At 40.5% G+C, this 19,722-nt stretch overlaps 1 protein-coding gene across 1 annotated transcript in view; it reads right to left on the reverse strand.

Annotated features, from left to right (window-relative positions):
• The window catches only part of LOC130277501 (mucin-5AC-like), a 43,268-nt gene extending 23,859 nt beyond the window's left edge, over positions 1-19,409 (reverse strand). Inside the window, exons 1-29 of the mRNA XM_056528177.1 lie at positions 19,364-19,409; positions 18,151-18,264; positions 16,962-17,310; positions 16,740-16,854; positions 16,209-16,299; positions 15,007-15,113; positions 14,452-14,665; positions 13,512-13,637; positions 13,186-13,303; positions 11,177-11,315; positions 10,888-10,998; positions 10,042-10,111; positions 9,799-9,936; positions 9,556-9,720; positions 9,160-9,254; positions 7,954-8,080; positions 7,392-7,647; positions 7,256-7,302; positions 6,870-6,970; positions 6,090-6,241; positions 5,847-5,985; positions 5,645-5,755; positions 5,158-5,337; positions 4,805-5,044; positions 3,163-3,319; positions 2,920-3,048; positions 2,149-2,293; positions 1,838-1,881; positions 514-711 (exon numbers count right to left, since the gene is read on the reverse strand). Coding sequence (XP_056384152.1) covers positions 514-711; positions 1,838-1,881; positions 2,149-2,293; positions 2,920-3,048; positions 3,163-3,319; positions 4,805-5,044; positions 5,158-5,337; positions 5,645-5,755; positions 5,847-5,985; positions 6,090-6,241; positions 6,870-6,970; positions 7,256-7,302; positions 7,392-7,647; positions 7,954-8,080; positions 9,160-9,254; positions 9,556-9,720; positions 9,799-9,936; positions 10,042-10,111; positions 10,888-10,998; positions 11,177-11,315; positions 13,186-13,303; positions 13,512-13,637; positions 14,452-14,665; positions 15,007-15,113; positions 16,209-16,299; positions 16,740-16,854; positions 16,962-17,310; positions 18,151-18,264; positions 19,364-19,409 — 4,024 coding nt within the window. The remainder of the gene's footprint in view (positions 1-513; positions 712-1,837; positions 1,882-2,148; positions 2,294-2,919; positions 3,049-3,162; positions 3,320-4,804; positions 5,045-5,157; positions 5,338-5,644; positions 5,756-5,846; positions 5,986-6,089; positions 6,242-6,869; positions 6,971-7,255; positions 7,303-7,391; positions 7,648-7,953; positions 8,081-9,159; positions 9,255-9,555; positions 9,721-9,798; positions 9,937-10,041; positions 10,112-10,887; positions 10,999-11,176; positions 11,316-13,185; positions 13,304-13,511; positions 13,638-14,451; positions 14,666-15,006; positions 15,114-16,208; positions 16,300-16,739; positions 16,855-16,961; positions 17,311-18,150; positions 18,265-19,363) is intronic.
• Positions 19,410-19,722: the final 313 nt, after the last annotated feature.

The following is a 19,722-nucleotide window of genomic DNA, read 5'->3' on the forward strand; positions in this document are numbered from 1 at the left end:
TTGTTCTGAACGCTTGGAGTGGTTGGTGGGGGTCATCACCTCATGGTCACACCCCTCATCACATCATGTCACACTCCCCTCAATTCAAGTCTATGGGAGGGGGTGTGGTGGCCGCCACACCCCCTTCCATAGACTTGCATTGAGGGGAGTGTGAGGTGATGTCACGAGGGTCATGACTGTGATGTCACGACCCCCGCCGCGGGCACCTAGCATTCTAAACGAATGCCGGGTGCTGCACATGGATCGTGGGGATCCCTGCAGTCAGACATCATATCCCCAATCCTTTGGATAGGGGATAAGATGTCTAGGGGCAGAGTACCCCCATAAGTGGTCCAACCAATCTGCTAGTTATTCCCTATCCAGTGGATAGGGGGCAGCTTTATGAAATGAGAATACCCTTTTAAGTCATTAACTGTTGATAGTATTTAGCATAATTGACACAAGCTAATAGGTTTTAGGTTTTGTAAAGTAATTCATTCTCTAATAGACATTCTCAAATGTATATATCCATACCTTTAGTAGTGGTAGAGTGATGTGTTGAGGTAAAGGTAAAGGGTGTGGTTGTGGAAACAAGACAGTATGGCTCTATATGTCTATAAATAGTGCCATTTTCCTTGCAGATAGCACTGATGCAGGCTCCGATACCATCAGTAGTGTTGTAGATAACTTCATTGTAATCGTATCGTTTACCCTCATATTCACAGTAGCATGCTATGAAAACAAAATAAAAAATTACATTTAACAACACTTAACATAATTTTTATGGTGGCAGCCAGCTTGCCTCCCTAGAGATATGGTTTATATCAGCTTCATGGATCATAGGAAACAATAGTCTGGAGCTGAGTCATTAACATCTATTGACTGGAAATACAGGATTAGATCCGGCGCTGGATGAGTGATTGCAGGGAAGCAGCAGCTATAAAGCCAGGTAGGTTTGTTTAATAAGGATGCAATGCGTTTCGATGCAAATGCACAGCTTCATCAGGTATGATGCCTGATGAAGCTGTGCATGCACAGCAAAATGTGTTGCATCCTTTTTGAATAAACCTACCTGGCTTTATACCTGCTGCTTCCCTGCAATCACTCGTCCAGTGCTGGATCTAATCCTGTATTTTCAGTTACTTGTTTGCCTACTACCTCCCAGGAAGGCTGCGGACGATTTGCCTACTTTCTTCATGCGCTATCCATTGTTGTGTGTGAGCTCACACAATTTAATCTTGTAAGTGGCTGTGGATTGTTCCCTTCCCCCCCTCCTCTGATCCTGAGGTTCTACACACGGAGTGCCTTCTATCTTTCTCTTTCATTAACATTAACTTTCATTAACATTAACTACTATGGTAGAGTTTATTAAGCATGGTATGTTATCTGTGCAGGGGGAGGAAGGGAGCTGTGACTATTGTGAATGGTGGATCTCTGTTATCTATAAAAAGGTGTCAACTTTCATTTTTGTCTTGCCTGTCTTTATAAAAAGGACACTGCGGAAAAGTTCTTTCTAAAGAACGAGAAGCATCAATATACTATTGATTTTAGATTTTAGAGTTATGTTAGAACTATTTGAAATTAGAAGTACCAAAAATACTTTAAACCATAAAAACTAGATTTAAGCATTAAGTCATAAGTCAAAAAGACAGTACATTTTCTAATGAAATGTTCTGTTGCATGTTTAGTGGGGGATTGGGAGAGATATGTGTAAGATAACTAAATAAATCCTAAATCAATGGAGTCAACTACATATTCTTGTAAATAACAATGTATCTTTTTGATTGTTTATGGGGAAATAAAATCCATCCCAATATAATTTTAGTATCTTTATCCTTATACAGAAACAAATATTTACCTTGTACCTCGTACTTGCATTCCACTCCTGACATACTGCAGGCACTGTAGATAAAAGGCATCACCTTTAGTCTTACATGTCATAGTGCAAATACATACAAGAGTTATAGCAGTGGATGAGATACCAAATATGAGTAATGAATGCAAAATATTAAAAGAATGCCGATTCGGCAGCACAACACATGGTTATCATACTCTATTTTTGGGTTCGTAATATCAAACTCAAAATATACAATGAATTTTATCAAGTGTGTTCCTATATATTTTTATAGCCTTTTCCTACTCTTATGATCGGTTAACCAAATCACTTACCAGGTCTTACAGTTCTCTGTGGAAGGTACGACTTGTCCCACTTTGTAATGCTTTCCTTCATCATCATAGCAGCCACACTGGGCCACACACTCCATGTCATCCTCATCGAAGAATGGTTTAGCTGCTGGACAGCTAGGGTAACATCCTGACCGCAAGGAAACATCATGTTAGATTACATTAAACTTGGATCTGATGGACACGGGGGATTAAAGGGGTACTCTGCCCCTAGAGATCATATCCCCTATCCAAAGGATAGAGGATAAGATGTATGATCACAGGGTTCCTGGGGACCGCCGTGATCTCCCTGCTGCACCCGGCATTCGTTTAGAGCATCGGGTGCAGGGCCGGAGTGCCGGAGGCTCGTGACATCACGGTCGTGCCCCGCTTGTGATGTCACGGCCATGCCCCCTGAATGCAAGTCTATGGGAGGGGGCATGAAGGCCATCACGCCCCCTCCCATTGACTTGAATTGAGGGGGTGTGGCCGTGACGTCATGAGCGTGGCTTAACCGTGAAGTCACGAGCCTCCGCCCTGCATCGCCAGTCATCCAGCACGGAGCAAAGTTCGCTCTGTGCACTGGATGTCACCAGCGGTGGGACCCCTGCGATCAGACATCAAATGTCTAGGGGTGGAGTACCCCTTTAATCAGGGCTTATGGCGTACATAGCACTTTTTTGTTGGGATTTTACTAATGACCCTAGAAACCTAGAATGTAAACCTAAAATAAGCTTGATATTTAAGCTAGGATTGAAATGGATCATTTTCTCATACCTTCCAAGCCAGATAGCTCATGCATGCATTTCCCACTGGGGTTCCTACAAGTCTTCATGCAGGGAGCTCCACAAGGTTTGTAGTGCCACTCACACTCTCCCTCCGGGTTGTAATAGTCACAGAAAAGAGCTGGAGAACAAAGCAAAAGCCATGGTTTATATTCAAAATGCAAAAAGTAAGTAACAAGAACATAACTGGCCTCTAAAAGACATGACATGGCATTGCGTATAAAAAGGTACTCACGGCAGATGCTTGGTGATCTCCAGGAAACACAGATTCCAGTTTCACCACATGCTTGAGCATAGGCGGCCACTGCTGTACAGAAACATTCACAGTCTCCACCGGAATCACACGCACAAGCATCTGTGACACAAGCTTCAAAGTACTTGGAAGGGTCCACCTGCAAAATGAATAACCATAATTAAGTTATTTTGCCCCAAATTAAATATAACAGTGAAACACTAATGTAAATTATTATAATGTATAAAAAAAATTATATTTGCTATATGTTTTGTGTGTCCCCAGCTTGCCTGTTGCCTGATAATATCTTCTAACTCAGATGAGTCTAGACAAGCAGTATGAATGTTTTTTTTTTTTTTCCAAGTGGGAATAAGGAATCATGAAAAGGAGCTATTACTTGGCCCAATGCAGGTTGTAAACAAGCACTGATCTCATGGTTTGTCTCTCATTTACAGAGCTATTACATGGCCTGATCCTGGAGATATCAGTCATCAGCCTCACATCCCCTGCAGCGTGATTAACACTTATCCCCTATCCACGGGATAGGGGATAAGTGTTTGATCACGGGGGGTCCGACCGCTGGGACCCCATGTGATCTCCTGTACGGGGCCGCGGCTGACATTGCAGCCGGCACACCTCCTCCATACATCTCTATGGGAGAGGCGGGGAGGCAGCGTTCGTGCCTCCCCCAATAGAACTGTATTGGGAAGGGGAGGAGACGGGGCGTCACCGTCGACCTCTAGGTCGATGCTACGCGCCTTAGCGCTCACTATGAGCGCTAATGGAGGCGCCCTGTTAGGGAGATCGCAGGGGGTCCCAGCGGTCGGACCCCCGCGATCAAACACTTATCCCCTATCTTGTAGATAGGGGATAAGTGTATATTGCGCTGCAGTTGTCCTTTAAGCCTCCAAACACATTAGATTCCTAACCAATCTCAATGAAGCCAGCAGAATCGGGCTAGCTTAAGCATGGTCTCAGGCTATTTACATGAAGTTAAAGGGGTACTCCAGTGGAAAACTATTTATTTTAAATCAACTGGTGCCAGATTTGTAAATTACTTCTATATAAAAATCTTAATCCTTCCAGTACTTATCAGCTGCTGTATACTACAAAGAAAGTTCTTTTCTTGTTGAATTTATTTTCTGTCTGATCACAGTGCTCTCTGCTGACACCTCTGTCCATGTCAGAAACTATCCAGAGCAGGAGCAAATCCCCATAGCAAACCTATCTTGCTCTGGACATTTCCTGACATGGACAGAGGTGTCATCAGAGAGCACTGTGGACAGACAAGACAGACAAGAAATTCATTAAAAAAAAAAGAACTTTCTCTGTAGTAAAAAGCAGCAGCAGTAGATTTTTTAGTAGAAGTAATTTACAAATCTGTTTTATTTTCATTCACCAGTTGATTTAAAATAAATTGTTTTCCACCGGAGTACCCCTTTAATCCACATCAGCAGATGACTGTTCAACAAAGGGAAAACCCAAATCAGTATAACCTTTCTATCTTTCACAAGTGTTTTCTTCTGATAGAATTGCTGATGACTGGAGGCATAAATCATTAAAAAAAAATCTATTTAAAAAACATCTAAAAACAGAAATGCAATATAAAAGAAAATAGATCACTGCAATAGTAGGGGACCCCTACCTGAGCATGGCAAGCAGAAAAGACTTGACTGTTGATGATGCTACATTGTTTCTGTGCCCAGGATTTCCTGTATGGGTTGGCACTGCAGGCATCTTTGGGTTCCTTGGCATCGGGGCATGTTGGTGAGATTTTCCAGCTGTTTCCGAATTCATTAGCATCTCCAACCACAGACAGACTTCTTGTTGTGAAGTCGTTGTTGCCATTTCCATCATAGTTACCACATAGACCGCAAACTGTACCCTGTGATAGTGATATATAATTTCTTGGGTAAGGTAAAACCACTTTATATTGTTTATATTGTTTTTATAGGTGAGAAAAAGATATGATAGAGTTGAACAGATACAAAGATTTACCTCAAAGTCTTTACTGAGCTTGATGAAAATGCTGGTCTTTCTGTCCCACATCACGATGAGGCCATTATCAGCTTCAATGACAAGGTAAATACCCATATGCCTGACTTTGTATGGAGTAACTCCTCCGATGCCACGTTCTAGCACTTCAATGTGCTCCTCAGTAAGAATAATCTCATAGCCCTGCAAATAGAAATTTGTGTTTTAGGTTACGGGTACTAATAGCTAAAAGCAATTCCTTCATTAAAGTGGTTGTTTCATGAAGACAACTCCTGCTCTTATGCTGATCAGCTGTTATTTACAGGTGGCATTGAGGATTGCATTGCATAACCTTTGTAGACGGAATGGCCGGCCATACAATGCATTGGTGGACAATGCCCATAAGAATGGGAAACTCTCTGACTTCTCCTGTATGGCATCCTTTTGGCCCTTGAAGGACATATGGGCAAGGGTTCTCTATACATGTTACATTATTTTATACATTTCTTACCCCCAGGAAGACTTTGATGCTCTTGGAACAAGTGGTTCCAGTGGTTCCACATGGGATGTTCTCAGTGATGACTCTAAAAGTGCTGCTGTTTCCTCCTTTGCCACAGTAATCCTACAATCCACAAATAGACATTTACAATGGACAACGTAATGGATGGAGCTGTGCATGCATCAATTAACTCATGTCACAGAGTTCATTTTACCTGGACAAGTGTATATTCACAGTCTCCATTAAAGCTGTAGCGCTTTCCATCAAAGGTTATATAATGTCCATCACCATATACAGCACAGGTGCCCAGGCAGGGGTCATTTGTACATTGCCACATACGGTTTTTGCAGGTACTGGTAAAACAAAGAGCAAATGAGAAAGGTCACATCTCACAGGCCTTTAGGTATTTAGGTTTGGTACTCTTTGTTTATGCATCACAAGAAACAAGATCTCATACCAGGTATTGCATTTCATTTTAATGGTCTCGCCAGGTTGATATGTTTCATCATTGTGAATACATGGGCATTGATCTTCCTTAATGCAACCACCTTTGCCATCTGAGACAAGGCCTGCAGGACACACACAGCCAGATACGCATTTTGCACTGTACTGTAAGACATAAACATAAGTATGTATTAAATAAAAATATAGATGTAGATCAATGGATATAGATCAAGTACCCATCTCCTGCAGTCTAATGCAGATAAAGTGTAATATTTTTCTTTCCAAAATGGTATCCAGGCCTTATTCAGCCAACATCCTGGGGTGGAGAGTTCTCTGGATAAAGTAGCCACTATGCAGATTAGCTTTTATATACTAAACTCAACAATAAAACAGTATGCTGTTAATTCCTAAACTTATATCCAGTTGAATATATATGTAGTTTTTTTTTTTTAGCTTTGTACAAAATATTAATAATAATGATGATGATAATTAAAAAAAAAGTAAATAAATAATCAAGATGGAAAAAAGAAAAAGGAAGAAGGAGGAGAAGAAGGGTAAAAAAGAAGAAGAAAGTGGAAGAAGAACTGATGAAAATGTATTATGAAATGAAGCGGCACACAATGCTGGACCTAAAAACATAACTGTATTACAGGTATAATCCCAAGATTTCAGCATTTGATGTGATGTTAAATTCAAGTAGGGATGATTTCCTCATCTCCTTAAATGGAACATACATATGGATTTATTATAATATCAATTTAAGGCGTGTGTCTCATTTGTTAGGAATACTTACACAAGCCATGTCCAAAGTCTGACAGCTCTTCTGGCATTCTGCGCCCTTGGTCCCCACTGTAACATTCTTGCAATCAAGATAAACCATAGGAGCAGCGCACGCTGAAACCACAGTAAATATATGCAGATCAATAGAAAATAAATGCTTATTTGAATTGAAGTGGCTCAATAGTAAAAAAAAAAAAAAAAAAAAAACAGTTTATAGCACTATAAAGAGCTTCATGGGTGTTGGTAGGGAATGTCCCCAAGGTCCTGAGGTGTCAGGAATGGCACCAATAAGCTTATATTTTTTGGGTACGATATTTAGATAAAAGTCTTGGGCAGGGGTCTATACCTTTGAATCAGTTGAAGGGAAGCCTAGTGAGGAGGGCTCATAAATATTGTTACCTGGTTTAACTGTTCCAATACAGCTGAGTTTTCCTTGACTGCAAGTGCTGTAAATGAAAGAATAACCATGTTAAATTTGATCTGTATCACTCATGGGGCAAACAATGTAAAATGCTCAGCTGTCATTCATACTCACCACATGATCCCATTGTCATGGACGACTTCTCCAGTGGGCACAGCAGAACCCTTGAAGTAGCATGGGCAAGCTTCGGCAGGAACACATTTGCCGCTATCATCCATGTAGTAATCTTTGGCGCAGGTGCAACCGTCCACGGGAGTAAACTTGATACTACAGGTAACATCAGGCTCACTGAGGGAACGGCATGTGGGCTGGCAGGTGCTTGTAGAGTAGGTGTAGGTCAGTGTCTTTGGGCAGCTGTTCATGTATTTAGCTGTGCATGAAAAAGTATTATTTGAATAGGATATAGTGGAATTATTAACAACAAAATGATTATATAATAAATTAAAAAGTTAAGTTATTCTGTACCGTGCAGGAGCAGTTTTATACAGGTTGTATGAGATTAGAAAAAGGCTCCGATTTTTGTTTCTAGCTATCGGCACTCTTAGCTATGAATTGTTTTGGTATTGCCTCCTTACACTTGAATGTGGGGTTAGCTACAATACCAAACCGGTTCTTTTGAGCCAAGCCATTACATTTCTTTGGATTAAACGTTTTGAGTGTTTTCTTAAAGACTTACAGCAGACAGTGCTTCTCCATTCAGTCACTATGACTCCTTTGGTAGCACAGGCCCGGACATAGGATGACAGGGAGGCGCACATACATTCTTCACTTTTCTCACAGTTACAAGTGTCAAACATACAGTTCTGAAAAACACAAAAGTAGACTTTTTTTAGTCACTGTTAAAGGGGTACTCCGCTGTTCAGCGTTTGGAAAAAAAACTGTTCCGAAACGCTTGAGTTGGTGCTGGGAGCTCTTGTTGTCATAGCCCCACCCTTCATGATGTCACGCCCCGGCGGGGCGTGACATCATGAGGGTCGGGGCTATGGCAACACGAGCTCCCGGCACCAACTCAAGCGTTCGGAACAGTTTTTTCCAAACGCTGAGCAGCGGAGTACCTCTTTAATGATTTGTTTTAGCAACATTACTATGTTCTTTAGATTCTAGAATCTTCGAGATTATTACAATGAAACACATAAGGGGGATTTATTAAGGCTGGTGTAGGTGAACATTTTTTCTAAACCTTTAATTTGCGTGGTACTCATGTATACAGGCACCACATTTATTAAATGGTCACATGGTATGTGATAAATATTGGGCTGGTACACCTTTTTGTGAAATTATAGTGCACCACTTTGTATGGTTCCCCTCTGTGACTATTTCTGTAAATTTTTAATCTAAAATGTGTGACTTTTTACCAATGCTGTCCAAAGTCATTTTTGTAAGCTAAGAGTGGTGTAGATTTACAAAATATTGAGGGCTTTGCAACAAATTGTGGACCAAATCGCACGTGATAAATTCATGACCACTGTAAAAATGTACCCACACTATGGCATTGCTACACAATTTTAGAAAAGGTATCTAAAGCAAAAGTCACAATGAAAAGTCTCCAAAACAGCAACATATCATGCAAACAAATCAACCACCCCCAAAAAAACAAACAAAAAAAAAACAAAAAAACGGGTAAAACCAATATTAAATTCCCTCCCCATAATACATTATATACCAAAAAACAACAGTACACAAATGAAACTATTGCTATTAACCAATTCATTGTATTCTAGCTGGGCCTGAGGAGGTGTTGCATGACAGGGACTCAAAAACGCCAAAACAAAAAAGAAAATCCAAGTGAGATCACGTGAGATGAGCTAATCTCCAGCAGAAATGAAATGACAAGGGTCCAACCGAATAATTGGGTGCTAGTTACTGTCTTAGATTGACTTACTTGTTGGTAAACTTCTGGATTGACTGTAGCATGGCAGGAAGCGAAAGGACCAGATGGATCAGATATAAGACCGCACCAGTGCTGGGCATATTTCTCTGTAGTATAGGATGAAAAGCAAAAAAATTAGACAATATATATGGGGAGATTCATCAAAACTAATGTAGAGGAAAAGTTAACCAGTTGCCTATAGAAACCAATCAGATCACTTCTTTCATTTTTGAAAAAGCCTCAAGAAGCAATCTGATTGGTTGCTATGGGCAACTGGTCAACTTTTCCTCAGCATAGGTCTTGATGAATCTCCCCAAATAATCTTAAATTCAAATTGCAGCTTTCTTATTAAAATACTTCATCAATGTATAATTCCCATTCAATTCATTGACTAGACATCAGCCTTACCATTTTCAACACTAAGTGAGCAAGGATCTTCATAGACATTCTTAACATTTGAACAGTCAGCTTGGGTCTTCCAAGTGTTGGCGAAGGATGCAGCTGTGCCTTCAATGACACCACTGATGGTCTGCAAGTCATCTGTCTGTTTGTCGTTGAAGTTTCCACAGAGACCTGAGAAGATGAACATCTATAAGAGAAATACCATTCATAATGTGATATGTGAGATCACTAGAGCGTAGTCAGACCTACCGCATGTCTTTCCCTTGTAAGATGGATCCAACACCACATAAACCTGCATAAATGGCGTCAGCTGAGCCACCACTTGTACTCCAAAGTTTGTGTTAACAACAATGTAAAATGATGAGGGTCTGAAGATGGTCACATTGGCTGATAAAAAAAAAGTGGCATATTAAGAAATAGAAAAAGATGGCAGATCATGAGCTCCCATTACCATCATAAAAGTATTGAATCATTTCCAATGTTATATCCTACCTGCAGATACCGGCAGCTGAGTAAAGATGCTGTTGACGAAGACACTACCGCATGGCTTGATCACAATTATCTATTTACAGAGTAAAGATAAGTTAAGAGGTAATCCAGCAGTATAAAAGTTCTGCATATTGATATATACTATTACTTGCTCAACTTTGGATCTTAGAATGCAGGGACTCCAACCTTACTTAAAGGGGTACTCCGCCCCAAGACATCTTATCCCCTATCCAAAGGATACGGATAAGATGTCTGATCGCGGGGGTCCTGCCATTGGGGACCCCCCGCGATCTTGGCTGCGGCACCTCAGACATCCGGTGCACGTAATGGACTTCACTGCTCCACCTGGCATTCGTTTAGAACGTCAGGTGCAGCACCAGAGGCTTGAGACATAACGGCCACGCCCCTCAATGCATGTCTATGTGAGGGGGTGTGACATCACACCCCCTCCCATAGACTTGCATTGAGGGGGTTTTAGCTGTGATGTCACGAGCGGGGCATGGACATTACATCTCGAGCCCTCAGCGCTGCACCTGACGCTTCAAACAAACAGCAGGTGCAGCAGGGAGATTGCGGGGGTCCCCAGGGGTGGGACCCCCATGATCCGATATCTTATCCAAAGGATAGGGGATAAGATGTCTAGGGTCAAAGTACCCCTTTAAGAATGAAGGAGCAGAGGCAGTGATTGGGGTTTAGTTGCAGACTCTACAAGTACCCTTGTATCAAGGGGTTGCTCTAAAGAGTGTCTCAACCCCTTGATTCCAGTCATTTTTGGGGTCCCCAATGTTGGAACACTAATTGATCCGCATGTAACGGCATATTACTGCATATGTTGTTAGTTGAACTTACTGTTTCTCCTCCATTAAGGATAACGGTAGCACTCTTGAGACAAGTCTCACTTTCGGTCAGACCACATTTACGCAGCTCTGTCAGTACTATAAAAGAGTTATCATTGCAGTCCTGTAGAGAGAGGGAGAACATTGGAATTTAATGTTGAAGAACATATGCTTGAAGCACATGATGCTTTTGATTACCGAGAGATCTGTCCATTATTTCTGTGTCAAACATGCTGTCTGTATATTGTCAATAATATACCCTTATAAAAGAGACCCAATGTTCAACCATTATTTTGCTTTACCTTAGTCAGGACATAGTTACAGTCTCCATGTATATTGTAATGGCTCTGATCATAAGTAGTAATGTGGGATCCTCCATCAATAGAACAGGTTGCAGGGCAAGGCAATTCTTTGCAGTTCCATTTCCCTGCAGCGCACACACTATGAAAAATATAAGTAACTGCATTTAGACACAGTGTTACTGCAATGCAATGGGCAATGTCAGATCCAAAAACGTATTATATATTGTTACTGATGAAAATTAAAGACCTTTTGCAATATGGTTGTTTAAAACATTTTGAAAACTGCTCCTGAAAATCCCCCCCCCTAGGGGTTCCCATACCTACTGGGACACTAATCAGTCCTGCAGCAGCATCAGGCTTGTCCATTAGTCATGGACAAGGCTGCTTGAGCAGACAAACCAATCACCTGCCACCACCACAAGGAGGGACACACCCCCTTCCCCTTTCTAACAATGTGAGCTAATGAAAAGTGGTATTTTATAATAAATATAGGTGATGTACATCATAAGGGTTAGGTATTGAGTAACATATAATTTTTGTTTGTTTTTGTGGGATCTGAGATCTGCATTGAGTGGCACTAGTCAAACTGAAGTCAAACGTAATATGGAATATTAAAGTAGAAATTCATAATCACTGGATCATGAAGAAAGTTTGCATAGGAAATTCTGGCTCCCTTATTATTCAGAAAACTTTACCCTATCCCCCTTTTTTCCCTGTGCCATGATGTGAAATGTAGGAGTGTGGTGGGATTTGGGGTCTAATATCATTTTGATTGTAACTAGGAAAAAATCATGTTAAATTTTTTCTCCCTTTGTACTATGAAAAATGAAAACAAAAATGTTCCTATTGTATGGGGGTATTGCTTGAGGATTCATAAGGCATTCTATAAAACATTTTACTTAGACCCTTTGGTTAATTTTATGAATTTTCTACTAAATAAAACTAGATATAGATTTTTCTTATATAAGCATTTTGCTTAGAATATTGAATACTCTTGCCCTGTGAGACTTGTGAATACATGTCTGTATTCCTTAAATTTCAATAAAAAAAAAGTACCCTTAAAAAAATAAAATAATAAAAAGGGAAGAGTGTTCTTAAAATTTGCTTAATAAGATTTCCTTCTTATATTGTTCTTTTTGTTTTCTTCTGGGTGTTCTGTTCTTTATTAAAGAACTGTGAATATTAGTTGCTATACCTTTCATATACAACTATTCTTTTTTATAAGCTACCCAGACTAAAGGAGTGTGGCACAAAAATTTTTTTTTAATAGGAAACCATAATTCCGTGTTAGATAGCATATTTGGTTGTTAAAAGTGGCCTTCTTCCAAAATGTGTAGAGAAGTAAAGTAATGTTGATAATCTCCAAGAACCAGTTCTTATCTCTTTAAGCCAAAATCAACACTCAAAAGATTAAAGTCAAGCCGTGAACAATGCATATCAGGGTGGTGGTGATATGTACAAGCCCTCAATGTCATATTGCCTATCTATTAATCAAAGAGGGGAGTTTGCACTTAATCACTCAATGTTTGACTGAAGGGTGTTTCTATCATTAATCTAAGTACAGGCTAATATTAAGATTGGCTGAGAATTCCTATCATGCACCACCCAGTCGGTAAGAGGGCAGCTTCCTTGCCGATAATGTTTTATGTAAATATTCTGCCGGCTCTATAGTAGAACTGTTTGAATACCATCATTCTGTTGCTTGGTGCATGGACATTAGATAAAATATGTATGGTCCAATAGATAATTTCAATCCCAGCTTCTTGAGATGTTATTGGAGTACCGTTGTCTAAATACCAGTGCCCAGAGGTTGTAGCTTGTAGCTTCTGGGCCCCAATGGAAAATCTGCAACAGGGCCCCATATGCCAAACATAATACTGGTCCCTTATCGGGCAGATGTGTTTTGGGACCACCTTAGGCACCAAGGCCCGGTGCGATTGCTACCTCTGCTATCTCTACAGCTACACCCTTGCCATTTGTTTGTAAATAAAACCATTTTATATACTCACCAAGTGCTGCAGGCAGTACTGTATGATGTTCCAACAGAGTAGCTGTTACTGTTGAAAGTACATGAGCATTTTTCAATGGGAACACAACCAGAGTTGTTGATGTCATCAAATACGGTCCCTATAAAAATCAGAAAAATTATTTGGCTTTGTGGAAAATACAGGGTTCTTTGAAACCAAGTTCAAGGTTCCTTAGAAGATAGTAGAATTCAAAGATGTTACTTTAGCATTAGTCATGATTTATTTGCAAGGATTCCTCAGAAAGGCAACTTGTGGGTGGTATAATGGTTTAAAGTTACAGTTCTTATATAATATACAAAAAAACATACCTGATGGGCAGTAGCAGCCTTCCAAACAGTGATTTTCACACAAATTGCTTCTCTCAGGGTTGGTGCAAGTGTCTGTACACGGAGATCCACATTCCTGGTATTGCATGTTGTAAGGACATGTTTTGGCTGAAACAAAAAGAGTGATATTTTAGGGCCTAGGGTATTGATAATTTCAAGTGTAACTATAAAGCAAATGCAAACTGTACAAAGAGATGAGATGGAAAGCGCACTCACCAGGAATCTTGCTGGGATGAACAATTTCTTTTTTTATCCTATCGTGCTGTGCAGAAATTCAACAGGTACCCAGGTACACAGGGAGCTGTGGATGGAAACAGGCAGGGGGCGTGCAGGGGGCGGCAACTAGTTTCGCGCACGTAGGCGCTTCCTCTGGCTCGCACTAACAGTGCGAGCCAGAGGAAGCGCCTACGTGCGCGAAACTAGTTGCCGCCCCCTGCACGCCCCCTGCCTGTTTCCATCCACAGCTCCCTGTGTACCTGGGTACCTGTTGAATTTCTGCACAGCACACTAGAATCAAAAAATAAATTGTTCATCCCAGCAAGATTCCTGGTGAGCGCGTTTTCCATCTCGTCTCTTTGTGCAGTTTGCATTTGCTTTTCTGCCTATTTGGATTATCGCATCGCCACCTGGGAAACTTTATAGCGATATCACAGGTACATTCAATGATTGCCTCTACCCAGCACACTGCTTTGTTGTTTTTTTCATCAGCGGTGCTGGACATATACAAACTCCCTTTCTCCTGGATTCATAACTATAAAGCAAAAGTGAAGACTCTAGACATGCCAAATGTTGGAATTGTTATGCCAATTTAGTGCAGTAAAGCCTTAAATTTCAGTTTTGCTTGCATACTCTTATGTTTAGTTACTCATTTAACCACATTGTATTGTTGTGCTTTACAAACACAATTGCACAAGACACTTACGGCACAGATCTTTCGTTCTCCAGTTCTCAGGTTCTCCTCCAGCATGAGCACATTGTCTTGAGTACTCAGCAAATGTGTCACACAAACACAGAGCGGTAGTTTTACTATCACATCGGCACAGGTCTTGCACACAAGCTTCAATATATGGCTGAACAGCCACCAGTGAATGGCATTTTGTGAATTCTGTTCCCAGAAGAATGGACTCGCAGATGTTCTCCTATCATAAACAAGTAGAGAGTTATTTATGTTGTGTTATGAGATCCAGATATACAAAGTTGGTTTTAGAAACATGGTATTTGCCTAGTTATTGGGGATGTGGATATCTGCCATATCACCTATGAGCAGAGAAGCAAGAAACTGTGGGTAATGGCAGTGGTCCTAAGCCATGGACAAACTTCTATGATGTCCATATGACCTACAACTGCAAACAGTCAGAGACTATCCTCAGTGGACCACTGCTTTTAAGGTGTTCTTTTTTATTCCTGAGTGTCTTAAGAAGACATTCATGTAGAGTTGGTGTCCCACAAAGGCGATAGCCATGAATGTATTACTTACATAATCAGTGCAGTTGCTCTTGGGTGTAGGAGGAACATCTTGGCACTGTTCTGTAGGTCCGTCCAATTTCTGTAGGTTTCCAAACTGAGATTCTGTGATTTGCATTCCTACAGAAAAAAAATAAAATGAATCCAATTGTTAGAAAAAGCTATACACATGAAAGACATTACTAAAAGGAGTAGTGTAGAGAAAAATAACGTATCCCCTATCCAAAAAATTGGGGATAAGTTATAGATCGCGTGGGGTCTGAGTGCTGGGACCCCCAGGCGATCTCCTGAACAGGGCTCCAGCAGTCTTCTGCCCCACAGATACATGGAGGTGGAATGTCGATTGTGGCTTCAGGGGCAGAACGGCCAGGCCTCCGTTGGTCAGGAGATTGCATGGGTCCCAGCGGTGAGACCCCCTGCAATCTATAACTTAACCCCTATCCTTTGCATAGGGCATAAGTTATTTTTCACTGCACTACTTCTTTAAGACAAGCTTGAGTGTTAAGTGAAAATATGATTTTTGTATGAAAGGGATTATCCAGGATCAGAAAAACACAGCAGCTTTCTTCCAAAAACAGCACCACATCTGTCCTCAGGTTGTGTGTGGTATTGCAGCTACATTTAAGGGGGAACTCCTGTGCAAAAACATTACAAAACAACTGGTGCTAGACAGTTTATACAGATTTGTAAATTGCTTCTATTAAAAAAATCTTAATCCTTCCAGTACTTATCAGCTGCTGTATGTTTCAGAGGAAGTTGTGTAATTCTTTTCAGTCTAACCACAGTTCTCTCTGCTGACACCTCTGTCTGTGTCAGGAACTGTCCAAAGCAGGATAGGTTTGCTATGGGGATTTGCTCCTACTCTGGACAGTTCCTGGCAGACGAGGTGTCAGCAGAGAGCACTGTGGTCAGACTAAAACTTTTCTGGAGCCTGCAGCAGTTGCTAAGTACTGGAAGGATTAACATTTTTTAAAAGAAGTAATTTACAATTCTGTTTAACTTTCTAGTTGTTTGAAAAAAAAAATAGTTTTTCATCGGAGTACCCCTTTAGGTGAATGGAACAGTGTTGAATTATCACAAACAACCTGGGAACAGGTGTGGCAATGTTTTTGGAATAAAGCAGTTGTGTATTTCTGAACCTGGTTAACCCCTTTAAGATAGTTTTAATCAAATATTTTATAATAAAATGTAGTGATAGAAGACATAAATACAAACCATTGGAAATGAATTCATTGTGGATGGAAATGCCATTGAAGTCTCCGCACAACCCACAGGTCTGGTTGGCATACTTTTCATCAAGTTCCAGCTGCATAGAAAGAAAAAGGAGGGATCTTGTTATACATAAAATATTAGAAACCAAGATAAAATATTTTTAACATGGTCCACCCTCCTTAAAGGTGTACTCCGCCCCTAGACATCTTATCCCCTATCTAAAGGATAGGGGATAAGATGTCTGATCACGAGGGTCCCGCTGCTGGGACCCCCCTGATCTCTGTGAAGCAGCCATCATTAGTTTAGAATGCTGGGGTCGTGACGTCACGGTCACGCCCCTCGTAATGTCACACCCCACACCCTCAATGCAGGTCTATGGGAGAGGGCGTGTCGGCCACCACACCCCCTCTCATAGACTTGCATTGAGGGGGTGTGACATCACGAGGGGCATTGCCGTGATGTCACAAAATGTTCTGAATGCTGGGACAGCAGGGTACCCCTTTAATGGCAAAGACATTGTTTCTATACTCTTACCAGTAGACTATCATCATCATTCCACATGAACACCAGACCAAGCTTGGAGATCACTGAGAGGTAAGCACCATGTTTCTCAACTTGAATGCCGGATCCACTGAAAGGCAGCAGGACACTGGACACAAAGAGAGGATCATCAGTTAATAAAACACATACAATTGTTTTTTTTACATGACTATAGTGGATATAATGTATGAATACATAACGGATAAAGAAACTCACTCTTTTCCATTTACAGAGACAGTGTTGTGATTGATCTGCACCACAAGTCCATCGAGTTTCATGGCGATCCTGTCGATGACTGGAGCATTGTCCACGACGGTACGACGGATTTGGATGTTGAAGTCCTCATATGAGCTCTTGCAATGAGATGCATAGACATAGTTACAGGTACCGGGGAAGTAGAATATGTCTCCATCAAAGTTCTTGAAATGGAAGTTTCCCCAGGTACTGCAAACCCTGTTATTGTGAGCTGTGTTGATGGCTGCAAGTAAAAGGCTTAATTTTATTATGATTGTATTTAACACAATAGCAATAAGCGTGATCTTGGCAAAAATAAGTACAACAATTGATCAGTACCAATGAAATTCTGACACCTAGTACTAAAGTTTTAAATAGTAGTAGGTAAACATAGAAAAAAGGAAGCCCATAGGTTTGATTAAAGAGGTACTTCGCTGGAAAACATATTTTTTTTAAATCAACTGGTGCCAGAAAGTTAAACAGATCTGTAAATTATTTCTATTGCAAAATCTTAATCCTTCTAGTACTTATCATCTGCTGTATGCTCCACAGGAAGTTTTTTTCTTTTTGAATTTCTTTTCTGTCTGACCACAGTGCTCTCTGCTGACACCTCTGTCCATTTTAGGAACTCACCACAATAGGAGCAAATCCCCATAGCAAACCTCTCCTGCTCGGGACAGTTCCTGACATGGACAGAGGTGTCAGCAGAGAGCACTGTGGTCAGATAGTTAGGAAATTCTAAAAGAAAAGAAATTCCTGTGGAGCATACAGAAGCTGATAAGTACTGGAAGGATTAAGATTTTTTTTTAAAGAAGTAATTTACAAATCTGTTTAACTTTCTGTCACCAGTTTGATTGAAAAAAATGTTTTCCAGTGGAGTACCCATTTAAATAGGGCTCCCCGTATAGTGCTGGGTAACCACAACAAGGGCAAAAGACACAAGATTATAATGTACCCTCATTGACTTACCTTTCACTACAGTGTGTGAAGCCACTGGAATCACTGATATTCTTGGCGGTCCGGTTAACAAAACTGCAAATAAATGTTCGGACAGCTATTTTATAATGTTTGATGTGAGCATCGTTGATGGATTATAGAAATCTGCCAATGTTTATTCTAACATTGGTATAAGTACACCTTCCTGTTTTACAGGTTAACAACTAACACTTACTTGTTGGCTGTCCTTTTACTTGTTGCTGTTGTTGCTGTTGTTGTTGTCCTTGCAATGTCTCATCAACCGTGTAGTCAATAGTCTCATCTACAGTGTAGTCTCCATATTCCTGAGCTATATTAAAATAGAATAAGTATATATTTAACCAAATTGGATTTAAAAAGAAACACATATCGCCTATACATAACTTAATAAGGTAAACATAAAAATACAAATACCCAATAAAAAGGCTGTTGGCGTTTTAGAAATAGCCATCCCTACATATCTAATTAAACGATTAGGAAGTCTACAGATATGTCATAATATTATCAACCTATACAATTGAAATACAGTTGCTTTGATCTTATACAAAGAAAAACTAGTAAAGTTTTCAAGCAAGCCTTTCTTGGCTCTAGCTTACGGTATATGAAAATACTGTAGATCCTTTAAGGGGGAAAAAGAATCTCTAAAACTTTATTCTTACAATTCACTATTTCACTTTAGTTTTTTTTTTTTTTTTATCTGCGCTGATTTCTGGAAACAGAAAAATGAGCCCCCAAAAAGTACATGAGTAGTACACTTTAAAAGTGTTCGCCATTTTTATGGATAAATATATTATATCATATCCTTGTATTTGGTAACATACGGAAATAAATGTTTTACTACATGTATGCTTTTATACATTCAGGTTAAACTAGGTGGGCCTATCTGTAACTATAATGGAGAGGTATGTACCTTTCCTTGGTGAGGATCGCACAGCGGCGCTAGCAGGAGGCTGTTTTGTCAATTATGCACAGGAAGAGCAGTAGTAAAACCAAACAGGTTTATTGGTTGGTATAAAATAAAATAAAAACAGGTACAGAGACAACGCGTTTCGCAAGGATCCCCTTGCTTCGTCAGGTCTGCTGACGAAGCAAGGGGATCCTTGCGAAACGCGTTGTCTCTGTACCTGTTTTTACAGGTACAACACTACTGAGCAGGATCTCCAAACCAGTATCCCAGCACACTGAACACCAATGAAACCTGGGAACTGTTAGTGGACCTGAGGAAGGCATTAGTGAATGCCAAAATCCATTTTCCCCATTACTCAATAAATATATTCATTGTCGTGTGCTGCCTAAGTCTGTCCTAATGTCCGCAATCTGAGCAGCGCCTCCCAATAAGTTTTTTTTTTTCTACCCAAATCATTTTCTTGTATACTCTTTATCGGCTTCCTTGCCTTAAAGTCGGATACCGGTTAGAGTGCCGCAGCCAACATCTTTCCACATCTCCATCACCATTACAGTTACACATCACAGTGTTACTCATACAAGGTTGGTATATCATTGTGGTGTGGTGGAGGGTACACACCAGTGAATATACCTCATCGGGGAGCATCCCCTGTGTGTTTTTCTCTCCCTTGGTTCTCTATTTAATGATCTAAACATAAGTCCCCTAGTGACTACGTTCGGGTTGATTTCTGAGCGTATCTGACTTTTGGCTCCAACTAAAAAATTGCTTCAGCCCAGATTTTTCAGTCCATGTCAAAAGTTGGATATGGTCGGAAAATGACCCAGGCATTGTCACTAGCGGTCTATGTTCGGGTCATTAAAT

Source organism: Hyla sarda, chromosome 6 (assembly GCF_029499605.1).
Source record: "Hyla sarda isolate aHylSar1 chromosome 6, aHylSar1.hap1, whole genome shotgun sequence".
Lineage (NCBI taxonomy): Eukaryota > Metazoa > Chordata > Amphibia > Anura > Hylidae > Hyla > Hyla sarda.